The 17,025-nt window shown below is 38.4% G+C and overlaps 1 protein-coding gene across 1 annotated transcript in view; it reads left to right on the top strand.

The window, feature by feature from the left end:
* LOC127623971 (MAM domain-containing glycosylphosphatidylinositol anchor protein 2-like) overlaps positions 1-17,025 on the top strand; it is a 127,377-nt gene that overhangs the window by 92,007 nt on the left and 18,345 nt on the right. The window contains exons 10-11 of the mRNA XM_052098539.1: positions 8,279-8,427; positions 12,034-12,211. Of these exons, the coding sequence (XP_051954499.1) occupies positions 8,279-8,427; positions 12,034-12,211 (327 nt within the window). The remainder of the gene's footprint in view (positions 1-8,278; positions 8,428-12,033; positions 12,212-17,025) is intronic.

The following is a 17,025-nucleotide window of genomic DNA, read 5'->3' as shown; positions in this document are numbered from 1 at the left end:
AAAGTCCCTCGCTTGTGCACTTTATCAGATTTGCGTCTGGAAAGATCGCTAACACAAAGTGCTTTCCTGTGTACACCTGCAGCATGATGTGGGTGTCATATTTACTCGACTTCAAGTCATGCAAACAGGCGTGTTTATTGAAAGCTTTCTTTAAAAATGAGACAGACAGACAGATAAGGATAGATAGACAGACAGATAGACAGATAAGGATAGATAGACAGACAGACAGACAGACAGAAGATAGATAGATAGATAGAATGATAGATAGACAGACAGATAAGGATAGATAGACAGACAGACAGACAGAAGATAGACAGATAGATAGATAGACAGATAGATAGATAGACAGAGAGACAGACAGACAGATAGATAGACAGACAGACAGACAGATAGATAGATAGATAGACAGAGAGACAGACAGACAGACAGGGATAGATAGATAGATAGACAGACAGACAGATAAGGATAGATAGACAGACAGACAGACAGACAGAGTTAGAGACAGACAGACAGATAGATAGACAGATAGACAGACAGATAGATAGATAGACAGACAGAGAGACAGACAGACAGACAGGGATAGATAGATAGATAGATAGACAGACAGACAGACAGATAAGGATAGATAGACAGACAGACAGAGTTAGAGACAGACAGACAGACACAGATAGATAGACAGATAGATAGACAGACAGACAGACAGACAGACAGACAGATAAGGATAGATAGACAGACAGATAGATAGACAGGCAGATAGACAGATAGAATGATAGATAGACAGACAGACAGACAGATAAGGATAGATAGACAGACAGATATAGATAGATAGAATGATAGATAGACAGATAGACAGACAGAGTTAGAGAGACAGACAGACAGACAGACAGGTAGATAGATAGATAGATAGATAGATAGATAGATAGATAGATAGATAGATAGATAGACAGAGTTAGAGAGACAGACAGACAGACAGATAGATAGATAGACAGACAGACAGATATCAGATAGAATGATAGACAGACAGACAGATAAGGATAGATAGACAGACAGATAGATAATCAGATAGACAAACAGACAGATATCAGATAGAATGATAGACAGACAGACAGACAGATAAGGATAGATAGACAGACAGACAGACAGACAGATAAGGATAGATAGACAGACAGACAGATATAGATAGAATGATAGACAGGCAGATAGACAGATTTAACTATTTAACTACACGTGACGTCGTTCTACAGAGTTTTTAGCATATTCAATGAAATATAAATTCATGAAGAAATACATGATGATCCGGCGGTTTGTTGAAAATGTGCTGCTCATTGTGGAAGTTGAATAGTTCCTCTGGGTGAGTAAATCATGGCCGAATTTGAAGTTGTTGCTGAACTATTCCTTTAAACCTCTTGGCAATCCATCCAGAGTTGGAGCGTTCATGGTTTGTTGTCGAGAGGTTGGCTGTGGTTGATGTCTGGCGGATCTTTCTGTGAGCTGGACCGATCAGGGCTTCTGAAGAGTTCTGGCCCGCAGTGAGGCTCTTTGTTCGGTGGATTTTGGCTTTGCTGGTTTTTGTAGATGGACTGGATCCAGACGTCAGTATTGTATCCAGCAGATCTCTCTTTCTCTCTTTTCAGTGTAGCATGCCAATCGCTCAGAAATGATCATTTCCCCAAAGCGCTGCCATTTCTGCCATCTGCTCTTTAGGGGCCGATGCCAAACTGTCAGGGGCCCAATGCTCCAAAGAGATGCAGTTTTACAGCACCTGATTAGCCCCTCAAATCTGCCCCGGCTTCCACAGGCTCCCCAAATGGTCTTCTGCTGTTCTCTGGGAGCCAATGAAATGCAGTTGTTGAATAGGGCTGCCCTACAAAATAAGTGCATTTTTGAAAGATGGCTTTCCACAGTTGTCAACAGGGCTGGACTGGTAATCTGGCATACCGGGCATTTTCCCGGTGGGCCGACACACTTTGGGGCCGATCAGGGGTGGGCTGGCCATCAGGAGAACCGAGCGTGCTGGTGGGTCGGCCGAGAAATGGGCCGAATGGGCCACAATACGTCGCGTTATGCAGAACGGACCACAAAACGGCGCCACAATATGCAGAAAAGGAATAATAATAATATAAGTAACCACCTTTCCATTTACAGTCAGGCAAGAATCCGTCTAAACATGCAGACGGAAAATTACTTACACGAATGAAGACATAAAAACAATTATAAATGTAAAAATAACAATTATAAAGATGATAATAATCACTGAAATATAAATCATGGTTGGAGGTGAACGTGTTTTTTTATTATTTTATATATTTTGTTTTATTTTACATATTTTGTATTATTTTATATATTTTTTATTATTTTATATAGTTTGTATTATTTTATATATTTTTTATTATTTTATATAGTTTGTATTATTTTATATATTTTGTATTATTTTATATAGTTTTTATTATTTTATATATTTTGTTTTATTTTTTATAGTTTTTATAATTTTATATATTTTGAGTGGTGGTGGCATAGTGGACTAAAGCACATAACTGGTACTCAGAAGGTTGCTGGTTTGATCCCCACAGTCACCACCATTGTGTCCTTGAGTAAGACACTTAACTCCAGGTTGCTCGGGGATTGTCCCTGTAATAAGTGCTCTGTATAATACATTGGTACTCAGAAGGTTGCTGGTTTGATCCCACAGTCACCACCATGTGTCCTGAGTAAGACACTTACCCAGGTTGCTCGGGGATTGTCCCTGTAATAAGTGCTCTATAACACATTGGTACTCAGAAGGTTGCTGGTTTGATCCCACAGCACCACCATTGTGTCCTTAGTAGATCTAACCCAGGTTGCTCGGGATTGTCCCTGTAATAAGTGCTCTGTATATACATTGGTAATCAGAGGTCTGGTTAGATCCCACAGTCCACCATTGTGCCTGAGTAAGACTTAACTCCAGGTTGCTCGGGGATTGTCCCTGTAATAAGTGCTCTGTATAATGCATTGGTACTCAGAAGGTCGCTGGTTAGATCCCCACAGTCACCACCATTGTGTCCTTGAGTAAGACACTTAACTCCAGGTTGCTCCGGGGGGATTGTCCCTGTAATAAGTGCACTGTAAGTCACTTTGGATAAAAGCATCTGCCAAATGCAGAAATGTAAATGTGAATGTAAATTTTAAAGGCTCATTATAACGGTTTAGTATTTCTCTGTAATGTAAAACAGCGTTAGCAATGTTACTTGAAGTTTCTCTCTCAGACCTGAAACTCAAACAACCCCCCCCCCACCAATATAAGCAATTTAATTCATTTCATAAACGTGCGACGACTAGTTGACTAGGAACATCTTTGGTAGCCCGACTGTTCTGTGTTAAAATGTGCAAAAATCTGTGCTGCTTTGTTAGCTTTTGTTTTATCGGGGACTTTAATTTAATGCTCAAGTAGTTTCCATTTTAAGGTGAATTATTCATAATGAGATTCATCCGGCAGTTGGTGTTCATTCTCAGATGCTTCAGAAGCAACTCTGATTTGAGACAGATTTGCCCTGATGCATTCTCATTTCTATTTCAGATTCATTTCAATTGCATAAAAATGAGTGCCTGCAAATCAGAATTTCTATGTTTATTTTTCCTATTATTTATTTCTCATTCATTCCCAGTTTTTGAATCTCGGTGTTTAATTACAGTCTGATGGACTGTTTGTTTTGAGAATGGAAGTGGAACTTTCCAGTAGAAATGGTTCTGAAAACTGATCCTCATCATCTTCAGTGTGTTCACTCTTGCTTTAGTCTGATTCTGACAGACTGAAGAATAAACACTGATTCACCCGTACACAGTCAAACATAGAATCAATGAAGCATTGAGCTCTTGCACACTTATATTCTGTCATTGTTATCATGCAATCACTAGCAGCGAGAGAGGAGCAGGCTATTTTATTTATATGTAGTTTTACGCACATGCGTTCAGATCTACATCTTGATGTAATCCTTCCTCGTGATGACACAGATGTAACTGTTACTGTTACCAATGTTGCCTATATGCTCACATAAATATAGCTTATTGCAACAGTACTTGCTAGGAGAAGAAATTAGATGTTAAGCAATTTCGTGTTCGGGCGGTCTCTGACCATTTACACATTCGAATTTTACATTGGTATTTTTCCTGATGGCTATTGAAATGTTAGCTTGATTTGAAGTACTAGATTTTAACAGAATAAAATGTGTTTGTTTCTGAAAAACCCACTGCCACAATGCTATGGTGTTTGAAGGGCTTAGCTATGTGGTTGCTAAGGTGTTGCCAAATGGTTGCTAGTGTGTTGCTATGTGGTTTTATGTTGCTATGATGTTTGCTAAGGTGATCTGGGTGGTTGCTATGATGTTTCTCTATGGTTGCTATGGAGTTGCTGTGTAGTTGCTAGGGTGTTTGCTATGTGGTTTTATGTTGCTATGATGTTTGCTAAGGTGATCTGGGTGGTTGATAGGATGTTTCTCTATGGTTGATATAGAGTTGCTGTGTAGTTGCTAAGGTGATCTGGGTGGTTGCTAGGATGTTTCTCTATGGTTGCTATGGAGTTGCTGTGTAGTTGCTAGGGTGTTCTGGGTGGTTATTTGAACATTGCATTGCAGGTTGCAAAGGTGATCTGGGTGATTGCTAGAATGTTGCTATATGGTTGCTGGGTTGTTGCTTTTTGATTACTAGGGTATTCTGAATGGTTGTTTGCATGTTGCTATGTAGGTCGCTAAGGTGATCTGGGTGGTTGCATGGATATTGCTACATGCTTGCTAGGATGTTGCTATGTGGTTACTAGGGTGTTCCAGGTGATTGTTTGAACATTGCCATGCAGTTCTCTAAGGTGATATGGGTGGTTGTTAGAAAGTTTCTATGTGGTTGCTAGGGTGTTCTGGGTGGTTCCAAGGATGTTGCTACATGGTTGTTAGAGTGTTGCTTTGGTGTTACTAGGGTGTTCCAGGTGGTTGTTTGAATATTGCCATGCAGTTCTCTAAAGTGTTCCAGGTGGTTGCTAGAATGTTGCAATATAGTTGCTTCAATCAATCAATCAATTTATTTATAAAGCACAATAAAAACATCAGTTGTTGGCCACAGTCGAAAGCCTGAGCAAAAAAGAAAAGTTTTTAACTTTGATTCAAATTCTGATTCTGTCTAAATTTCTCTAAGGGATATTGGTAAACTATTCCACAGATTAGAGACGGCAATGGCGAAAGCACGGTCACCCTTCGACTTCAGTCTAGTCCAAGGAACCATCAATAGTCTCTGATCAGATGACGTTAGAAGTCTAACAGATGTATTTGCACTCAGAAGGTCAGAGAGATAATTTGGTGCCCGTCCATTCAAGGGTTTAAAAACATAAAGTCGGATTTTAAAATCAATTCTGTATTAGACTGGCAACCAATGTAAAGAGAATAAGACAGGGGTGATGTGTTCATATTTCCAAGTGTAAGTCAAAAGTCACAAAATGTGTCACAAAGGGTTTTAAATAAGATGCCAAATCTCCCAAATCATAATGTTTGCTGCCTGAGATGCCTGAAGGCCCAAACACAATCACCTCTGTTTTGCTCTCTAGATTTAAGATATGTAAGGACCTCCATGACTTAATATCCAACAGGCAAGCGGATAAGGACTTCAAGCTATTATTGTCATTATACTTCAAGGGCAGATATATTGAGTGCCATCTGCATAACAGTGAAATGAGACCCCATGTTTGTTGATGTATGAACCAGAATGGAGCCTTGAGGAACCCCACAGGTCAGAGAAAATAAAAGGTAAATTGGGAATTGGTCTAAAATGAGAAAAGGCAAGATGGGACTTTTTCAGCAGTGGTTTAACAGTTGTGTGTTTAAGGTATTTTGGGACAATCTCTGTATGAAGACACTTATTTATTATTGCTAAAACTCTGCCAACAATATAAAAAACCTGAATAAGAAAACATGTTGGGATAATATCACACAGAGACATTGTAGGTTTTAACTGCTTAATTATATCTTGACATGAGTTTAAAGAAACGGACACAAATTCTTTAAAAAACGATTTACAGTTGCTTTACAGTGTTGCTAGATGGTTGCTAGGGTGTTTTGAATGGTTGCTTGCACATTGCTATGCAGATCGCTAAGGTGATCTGGGTGATTGCTAGGATGTTAATATATGGTTACAAGAGTGTTTCTATGTGGTTGCTAGGGTGTTCTGGTTGGTTGGTTGTTTGGATGCTGTTATGCCAGTCGTTAAGGTGGCCTGGGTGATTGCTAGGATGTTACTATATGGTTGCTAGGGTGTTGCTATGTGATTGCAAGGATGTTCCAGGAGGTTGTTTGAATTTTGCCATGCAGTTCTCTGAGGTGATCTGGGTAGTTGCTAGAATGTTGCTATATAGTTGCTTATGTGTTGCTAGGGTGTTTTGAATTGTTGTGTACATGTTGCTATGCAGATTGCTAAGGTGCTCTGGGTGATAGCTTAGATGTTGCTGTATGGTTGCTAGGGTGTCTCAATGTGGTTGATTGTGTGTTCTGGGTGGTTGTTTGAACGTTGCTTTGCCAGTCGCTAAAGTGACCTGAGTGATTGATAGTTTGTTACTATATGGTTGCTATGTCATTGCTATGTAATTGCTAGGGTGTTTTGGGTGGTTGTTTTAATGTTGCAATGCAGTTTGCCATGATGTTCTGAGTGGTTTCTAGGGTGTTACTATGTGGTTACTAGGGTGTTCTAGGTGGTTGTTTGCACATTGCTATACATGTTGCTTGGTGTTAGTCATTGCTAGGATGGTGTTAGGGTATTGCTATGGTGTTACTAGGGTGTTCCAGGTAGTTGTTTGAATGTTGCCATGCAGTTCTCTAAGGTGATTTGGGTGGTTTCTAGAATGTTGCTATATAGTTGCTTGTGTGTTGTCGGGGTGTTTTGCACATTGCTATGCTAAGGTGTTCTGAGTGGTTGCTTGGATGATGATATATGGTTGCTAGGGTGTTCTAGGTGGTTGTTTGCACATTGCTATGCAGGTTGCTTGGTGTTAGTCATTGCTTAGTCATTGCTAGGATGGTGTTAGGGTGTTGCTATGGTGTTACTAGGGTGTTCCAAGTGGTTGTTTGACCGTTGCCATGCAGTTCTCTAAGGTGATCTGGGTGGTTGCTAGAATGTTGCTATATAGTTGCTTGTGTGTTGTTGGGGTGTTGTGCACATTTCTACACTAAGGTGTTCTGAGTGGTTGCTTGGATGATGCTAAATGGTTGCTAGGGTGTTCTAGGTGGTTGTTAGCACATTGCTATGCAGGTTGCTTGGTGTTAGTCATTGCTAGGATGGTGTTAGGGTGTTGCTATGGTGTTACTAGGGTGTTCCAAGTGGTTGTTTGAACATTGCCATGCAGTTCTCTAAGGTGATCTGGGTGGTTTCTAGAATGTTGCTATATAGTTGCTTGTGTGTTGCCGGGGTGTTTTGCACATTGCTACACTAAGGTGTTCTAAGTGGTTGCTTGGATGATGCTATATGGTTGCTAGGGTGTTCAAGGTGGTTGTTTGCACATTGCTATGCAGGTTGCTTGGTGTTCTGGGTGGTTATTAGTCATGAATGTGAATCTGTCATGAACTTTTAAACTGTTCAGAGCTCAAAGAAAGATCTCTAAAAGATAACAGCATCCTCATTCAATTGTAATTCATTAATTCTACATCTAATATGTCTGAATGTCCCCTCAGTGTAAAGCCAAATTAGAATTTTCCTCAGAATGGTCTTTCATTTTTCAGATTGAGGCAGCAGGAGCTGAATCACTGAGGGCTTTGTTTTATCTTTCCTTTTTGTTTTTGCTCATATGTTTGTTGTCAAGAGACCCACAGTGCACAAACAGACTCCTGATGGGATAAAGATGTCCCATGTCTCGTCCCGCAAGGTTAAATATGTACATCATTAGAAGTGTCTGGCCTCTGCAGTCGTATAATAACTCTCAGCTGACATGAACACTAGTGGCGGGTTTATGAGCTAGCTCACAGACATCAGCAGCTCTTCATTCCCACACGTCAATACTGCCAAAACTCTATCTGTGGTGTCATCAGCGCCCACTGTGCACACAATAAATCTCCTGCCAATGATCGGCTGCATCCAACAGCGCTGAAATACGAGCAGCTCTGCAGAAGATCTCCATTAGAAAGCATTCAAGTCAACTTGAATTAAAAATGGACTACATTTAATTTCTTAATGCACATTCCGTATTGTGAACGATTAATCAGTGCACGTTAGACAAAGATTGTAAATGTGGCTGTTCCTGTGTTAATGTGATGTTATTTGTGTTTTCTCTGTGCAGGTAAAGCGTACGCTCCTGAGTTTTACTATGACACCTACAGCCCGCTGTGGCAGAACAGACCGCGTGTTTATGGATATAAGTTACAGTGGACGCAGATGAATCCAAACGCTGTGGATCGCATCATGGCGTACCGCCTCGGCATACGACAGGTGAGCTGTCAAACTTCACATGTTGAACTAAAAATTATTGAATTGATTTAAACATCATAAAATATGTTAAACAGAGCTGAGAGCGCTACACTCTTTATAGTTTCTAAAAAAAATATATATATTTAAAGGGACAGTACACCCAAAAATGAAAATTCTCTCATCATTTAATGCCATCCCAGATGTGTATGACTTACTTTCTTGAGCAGAACATGTCCACACAATGCAGGTGAATGGCGACCAGAACTTTAAACTTAAAAAAAATCACATAAAGGCAGCATACAAGTAATCTATAAGACTCCAGTGGTTTAATCCATGTCTTCAGAAGTGATATGAGAGTTATGGGTGTGAAACAGATTCAATATTTAAGTCCTTTTCTTACTCTAAATCTCCACTTTCTCAGTTTCTCTAAGGTGATCTGGGTGGTTGCTAGAATGTTGCTATATAGTTGCTTGTGTGTTGCCGGGGTGTTTTGAATGGTTGTTTACATGTTGCTATGCAGATTGCTAAGGTGATCTGGGTGTTAGTAATTGCTAGGATGGTGTTAGGGTGTTGCTATGGTGTTACTAGGGTGTTCCAGGTGGTTGTTTGAACATTACCATGCAGTTCTCTAAGGTGATTTGGGTGGTTGCTAGAATGTTGCTATATAGTTGCTTGTGTGTTGTCGGGGTGTTTTGCACATTTCTACGCTAAGGTGTTCTGAGTGGTTGCTTGGATGATGCTAAATGGTTGCTAGGGTGTTCGAGGTGGTTGTTAGCACATTGCTATGCAGGTTGCTTGGTGTTAGTCATTGCTTAGTCAGTGCTAGGATGGTGTTAGGGTGTTGCTATGGTGTTACTAGGGTGTTCCAGGTGTTTTTTTGAATGTTGCCATGCAGTTCTCTAAGGTGATCTGGGTGGTTGCTAGAATGTTGCTATATAGTTGCTTGTGTGTTGTCGGGGTGTTTTGCACATTTCTACGCTAAGGTGTTCTGAGTGGTTTCTTGAATGCTGCTTTATGGTTACGAGGGTGTTATAGGTGGTTGTTTGCACATTGCTATGCAGGTTGCTTGGTGTTAGTCATTGCTTAGTCACATGTGGTGCCTGTTTAGTTTCACGTTCACATACAACTGTGAAAGTGAAAGTGGAGATTTAGGGTAACAAATGACTTAAATATTGTTCTTTTTCTCACCCACACCTATCATATCACTTCTGATGACATGGATTAAACCACTGGAATACTTTTATGCTGCCTTTATGTGCTTTTTGGAGCTACAAAGATCTGGTCACCATTCACTTGCATTGTAAGGACCAACAGAGCTGAAATATTCTTCAAAAAATCTTCATTTGTGTTCTGCAGAAGAAAGAACATCACACATCTGGGATGGCATGAGGGTGAGAATTTTCATTTTTGGGTGAACTGTCCCTTTAATAAACGATCGCACATGGGACAGGGTACGTGTAAAACTTTGTGATTGATGTGCATTCTGGTTCTGTGGGCAGCTGTACGTTTGAAGCAGAGAATCCATGTTAGTGTGTTCTTCTCTCTTTGTCTCAGGAGGTTTGTTACAAACTCAGAATACATTTTTATTTATTTTTTTTGTAAAATGTGACATCTTTACTGTAGCATTTGTGATTTAAGAAGCCTTCCTTCTATATATAAGATACAGAATTATGATGTTGTCCCACGACTATGCAACTGCATCTCTCGGTTGCAGGAAAAGAGTTCATTTGTAAATAAATAAGTGCTCGAGAAGCCCTGATGCCCAGAATCTTCCTGCAGCACGTTGAGTAGATGTGATGCTATTTTTAGCAGGTTGCAGCCCAAAATCCTCTCCGCTCCTCACAATCATTATCATTTCACCCTCAGCGCGGCTTTGAATTAATACGAAGTGCTGCCGGTCTTGCTGCTTCAGAACGGAGGATGTTCTGTGATGCTCTCTGAAGAGGCGGCTTGAATCCAAAATGAAGCTTTAGTTCAGAGACTTTGCATGAAATGTGAGAATCACATCACACAGGTTGCAGTCACACCTCGTCTCCGTGCCAATTCACAAACTATCCATACATTGTCATTTCTACAGCACTTTTCACAATACACCAATCACAGTCGTTTCAAAGCGGCTTTACAGAAACGATCACATGCAATAACGATTACAAATCATAGTACATTCATAATAGCACGCTAATGGATCTGTGATCACACTTGAGGCTGATGTTACTGACAGTGCAACCGCTGGCATGATGGAGGATTTTGACAAATATTTTTTCGACTTGTTCTTTAGAAGCTAGAACTTGTGACTGTTTCACAAGTATAAACACAAGACATAAACAATATGTGTGTTAACATGATTTTACTGTCATTAAATCACTTATTAACCACATCTGTGTGAAGATATAGACAATTATTCAACTCCGTTGCCATGACGACGTAACGCCGTAAACCCTTTAATCTGGTAAACGACAGTAACAGCACTAAACACCTGATTGTATCGCAGTAAAATCATATTAGCATGAATATTGTTAACATCTTGTTGCTATACTTTAAAAAATAAAATAGCATTTATGGATTAGCCTCATTCACTTCCATTTGTTTTTAGTTGTTTTGTGGTAATCAACATTGTGCCACAAATGCTGTCGATTGAGCATAACTTGTATTAATCCCAGAATATTGCTTTAAAAGTCTCTCTCTCCCAGGAAAAAAGAGCAAAAATATTGATGATCTCTTCATGCACTAAGGGGCACTAACCTTTAGCATATTTAAATGAAAGACCATTGGCTATTTAGAAAGTGGGCAAGCCCTTCGATACGTCCCGCACAAACTTCAATCTCACGGGTCTTTATGTAATCATATATTGTAATGTAATGAATGCTAATGCAAACAGTACACAACAAAGGCAGTCTGTGATGTCACAATGTTGTACAATGTCCCAATACTTACTCAAACAACTAAAAGTACAGTGTGTGTTTTTCCATCACCAGTAATACACATTTAGTACTTTTAATGTGTTGTGGAATTGTGCAGCCTTTATTTGCCGCTCGTTTCTTCTTCTCGTTCTTTACGCCTCCACTGGCCGTTTGCTCAATTGATCTGTAAGTCCTCTGTGTATCAGTGTGCAAGGTCACGGGACGCCCGATCAATACCACACACACTTATCCCACATACTCGATCTGTTTCAGATACCTCCACAAGAGAACAAGGTCTTTGATTATTTCCACGCCTCGCTTGCGTTCTCCTCCTTGATCAGATCGCAAGGTATCTGCTTCAGAGATGATCTGAAAAGTGTTCATTTAGGGAGATGATTGAGTGAGAAAACATGCAGCAAAGTCACGCTGTTCACAATGACAGTGAAGTATGACATGAGCGACAAGGTTGGCGATTAACCCCCCTCTTTTCCATTTACAGGTGGGCACGAGTTATCTCCCTGTATTAACTGTTATCTCCCAATAACTGAACAACTGTGTTCACTGTCATTGTTTCATCACTAATTACTTCAACCTGAAGGAATGACACTGGCAGGTCACGTAGGGCCTCGTCATTAAATGATCAGTCAGACAGGTGTGCGGTGGCTCTGACAGCTGCTGTGGTTGTTCTTTATATGCTACAATGTTGTTTTCTCTCGCTGGCCGTCAGACGGGGCAACAGCGCTGGTGGGAGCAGGAGATTCCAGTGGACGGCAACATTCAGAAAGGAGAACTGATCACACACAACCTCACTGAGCTCATCAGACCTGAAGCTTACGTCATACGTCTGACGCCCATCACACGATTCGGAGAGGGAGATTCCACCACCAGAATTGTCACGTACAGTGGTGAGTTTGAAACCGCACACACTGTATTTAGGGCTGGTGTACACTAGAGCATGCGTGACTTTCAACCAAATGAATGACCAAAATACAAATCATTAGAGGTTGTATAGTATTGTGTAGTAAAGTATGGTAAAGTTATATTATACTGGAGTATAGTGTATTGTATTATATGTAGTGTAGAATAGTATAGTGAAGTGTAGTAAAGTAGTATAGTACAGGATAGTGTTGTGTTGTATTATGAAGTGTAGTCCTGTGTAATGTAGTAAAGTTTATTGTTGTATAGTGTAGTAAAGTGTGGTAAAATTATATTGTAGTGTAGTGTACTGTAGTATACATTATTATTCTGTAATGTAGAATGGTATAGTAAAGTGTAGGAAAGTGTATTAGTGTAATGCAGTATAGTAAAGTGTTGTGTAGTATAGTAAAGAATAGTGTTGTGTAGTGTAGTAAAGTATATAGTGTTGTGTAGTATAGTAAAATATATAGTGTTGTGTAGTATAGTAAAGAATAGTGTTGGGTAGTATAGTAAAATATATAGTGTTGTGTAGTATAGTAAAGAATAGTGTTGTGTAGTGTAGTAAAGTATATAGTGTTGTGTAGTGTAGTAAAGTATATAGTGTTGTGTAGTATAGTAAAGAATAGTGTTGGGTAGTATAGTAAAATATATAGTGTTGTGTAGTATAGTAAAGAATAGTGTTGGGTAGTGTAGTAAAGTATAGTGTTGTGTAGTGTAGTAAAGAATATAGTGTTGTGTAGTAAAGTATAGTGTTGGGTAGTATAGTAAAATATATAGTGTTGTGTAGTGTAGTAAAGTATAGTGTAATGTATTATAGTAAAATGTAGTGAAGTATATTAAAGTGTAGTACAATTATATTATAGTGTAGTGTATTATAGTGTAGTATAGTGAAGCAGTGGTGTAGTAAAGTATAATATAGTATTATAAATTGTATTAAAGTTTACAGTGAAGTGTAGTAACATATAGTGTAGCATATTAAAGTTTAGTGTAGTATAGTAAAGTTTAGTGTAGAATAGTAAAGTTTAGTGTAGAATAGTAAAGTTTAGTGTAGTATAGTAAAGTTTAGTGTAGAATAGTAAAGTTTAGTGTAGAATAGTAAAGTTTAGTGTAGTATAGTAAAGTTTAGTGTAGTATAGTAAAGTTTAGTGTAGCATAGTAAAGTTTAGTGTAGCATAGTAAAGTTTAGTGTAGTGTAATTTAGTAAAGTATAGTGTAAGGTAGTTTAGATTAGTCTAGCAAAATCTTTGTACATTGGAAATGGTTTTAGAACACAGCACTGTAAATCACTTTAAAGGGATATTTCACCCCAAAGAAAAAAAAACAAAAATCTGTCATCATTTATTCACACTAGTTTCGTTCCAAACCCATACGACTTCTTCTGTTGTACAAAAAAGATGATGTTAGGCAGATTGCTCAGTCTCAGTCACTATTCACTTGATGCAATGATAGTGTTGACTGAGGCTCAACATTTCCTGTGCCTGACTTTCCCTTCTCTACAAGTCTTTTCATTTAGGGTGAAACGTTCTCCTCTCAATATGCCCCCTACTGTACTTTTAAGATTATGAGAAGCTTAATTCAAAGTAGAATTTTTAATGGTTCTAACAGAATAGATTTCTGTGCTCAAGACTATTGACTAATACAACTTCAGCGTTAATAAATCAATAACTGGTACAAGTTCAAAGTTTCAACATCCTCTTGTTTTGAGTTTTAGTTAAATTGTTGGCTTAGACATTTTGATGCGGTTGATAATAATACAGATGTACTGTCGCTCATGAAGATCAAAACTAAATTCAGAAGATAGAATAACAAGAAAAAGCTTTGATGATGCAACGCAAAATAATGAACTGGTGTATTGCACTCAACTGCTTAACATGCTTGTGAATGTCAGTCTAAACTATCGCAGATGTTTTCCCATGCAAAGAGGTTATCCAGTCATGACATGTGCATGTAGAACTCTTAAAGGTACAGTAGCAAAAACAGCCTCTTTAACTTTAAGGCTCAAGGGACGTGTCAGTGCAACCACTGACCACAAGTCATTCCCTTTGTTTAATGAGGTCAGCGAGAGAGTCATGTAAAAATAAATTGCAATGTTTTTGGTAAATCTCATTTGAATTATTTTGATCAAGTTTCCTCCCAAGTAAACAGTGTGGATGTTTCGTCTGAAGGTTTAGGTCAGAGAGTTTAATGAGAAACATTTGCTTCACAGACACCAGAGAGACAAACCGAGATCATCCGAGACCGAGCGTTTGTTTGCTCACGCTGATATTAGCTCTTGTTGCGTGACTGACTCGAGAACTTCTTAAGGGAGGTTACTTGTTAATCTTTTTCTATTAAAGATATTGAAACATGAAAGCAAGCATAATGTTGTTTACTGGGGTCGACTCGACTTAACGGAGATAAATGAAGTCTATGTGACCTTGATCTTTGCATTACGTCTGATGAATGTGGCTGAGGAGTTTATAAGCAGTAAACACAAGCTGCTTTTAAACAGAAGTTTTTCCGATGTGGAAGTTTGATGCAAGTGTTGTAGGCTGTGTAATGTTAAATCCATATTTATTTAAGTCTACTGATCCGACCCATGCTTTACATTTAAATGCAGATTCTGTCTGGTGTGAGAGTTTTCTCTCTCTCTGTCTCTCTCTCTCTCAGCGACTTCTAAACAACCCGTAGAAATCCGTGGCATAACCGAGACAACACAAACAACTTTTCATATTTTCCCTTTCAAGCACAATTTCACAGATAAGAGAGATTTCAATTTGTTGTTCAATTTCTTGACTTACGAACAGACAAAAGAGCCCTTCTGTTGCAGGAAGAATCTCTTTTGTCCTTGAATTATGATTTTCAGCATTGGGTAAATGGCTTTTCACAAATATGATAATGCAGGTTGATAACAGTCAACATTATTTTGTGTTTCTATGAAGGACTAAACCACACGTTTTCTGTGAAGTGACTCAGTGTTTATTGTCGTCTGGATTGTTTGAGAGTCACAAATATGGGATGCTGTTCTTCGGCTTCTAAGCCTCACCCTTTTTCCTCCAAACATAATGATGGTCATTATGGCCAAACAGTTCAATATTTGCTACATCAGACCAGAGGACATTTCTCAAAGATCTTTGTCCCCATGTGCACTTGCAAACTGTATTCTGGCTTTTATATGGCTGTTTTGGAGCAGCGGCTTCTTCCTTGCTGAGCCTTTCAGGTGATGTCCATATAGGACTGGTTTTGCTGTGGATCTAGATACTCGTCCACCTGTTTCCTCCAGCATCTTCACAAGGTCCTTTGCTGTTGTTCTGGGATTGATTTGCACTTTTCGCACAAACTACGTTCATCTCTAGGAGACAGAATGCGTCTCCTTCCTGAGCGGTGTGATGACTGTGTGGTCACATGGTGTTTATACTTGTGTACTATTGTTTGTACAGATGAACGTGGCACCTTCAGGCGTTTGGAAATTGCTCTCAAGGATGAACCAGACTAGTGGAGGTCCACAATTGTTTTTCTGAGGTCTTGTCTGATTTCTTTTGATTTTCCCATGATGTCAAGCAAAGAGGCACTGAGTTTGAATGTAGGCCTTAAAATACATCCACAGGTACACCTCCAATTCAGTACACCTCCTATCAGAAGCTAACTGGCTAGTTAAAGGCTTGACATCATATTATGGCATTTTCCAAGGCACAGTTAACTTAGTGTATGTAAACTTCTGAGCCACTGGAATTGTTTTATAGTCAATTAAAAGTGAAACAATCGGTCTGTTATCAAGTGTTGGAAAATGTACTCTTGTCACATGTTGTCGAGGGTGTTAGTGGCATTTGGTGTCAGTTCAGTGGCATTGTTATAAACTTTACACTGAGATGGTGAATATTCTTCACAAGGACATCGATTTATGCTGTGGCAATGGGAAAGTAATATTTCTGCTTACATAAACCTCACCTCACTTTTTTCGACACTTTTCACAATTCCTGCATTTGTTAATTTCCCAAAACATTCACCTTTTCAATATTCTTTAACACACATTTGCTTGGAGGAGATTATTTGTGATTAACACGTTTAATCAAGTGCATTCATATAAATTTTGGTTTGCATAAGTGTTACATAAATCACGTCACGGTAACAACGTTTGGAGGTTTCGCTGATGCGCCGCATCTATTCAACGAACAGAAATCGATCGTTGAAACTTATTCAGTTTGAAATTTATCTTCTTGACAGTGGAGATTGTATTTATAGCACAAGAATGAACTGCTGGCTAAAGACTTTATTAGTCGCTATTAGTCACCCTTGACCTTTACCGTCATTTCCAAGACCATTTTTGTGATATTTCATAAGAAATTGCTGTTGTTTAACCATCACATTTCAAGTAAATGGGAAAATACTTAATGCTGAATAAACTACGCTTGATAAAAGTGCACAATTTTTTCAGATTTAACAACAATAACTTTCCAAATTTAACGGAACGTTGATTTTTGTTTCAAAATGTTTAAGTATTTTTTTATTTATAGTTCAAATTGAATGTCAAGATTTTAATGGCAAGCTTTGATTTATTATTAAATTAATTTTTTATGTATTATTTTATATTTTTATTTATATTTATTTGCATTTAAAGATTTACATTTAATTTATTTTAGCTTAGTTTTTTATTTACTAAATATTTAAAAAAAAAATATTATACAACAATTTGAATAAAATCCTTATTATTTTACTTTGATAAGATTTGATTAGATTTTTGTTGCTAAATATGACATATAACATAAACTGACGAAAAAAAATATATATATCAAATTATTTGCATGATACAATTATTAATTAA

This window comes from Xyrauchen texanus, chromosome 30 (genome assembly GCF_025860055.1).
Source record: "Xyrauchen texanus isolate HMW12.3.18 chromosome 30, RBS_HiC_50CHRs, whole genome shotgun sequence".
NCBI lineage: Eukaryota > Metazoa > Chordata > Actinopteri > Cypriniformes > Catostomidae > Xyrauchen > Xyrauchen texanus.
The sequence above is the reverse complement of the archived record's forward strand: the minus strand, read 5'-3'. Positions and strand labels throughout refer to the sequence as shown.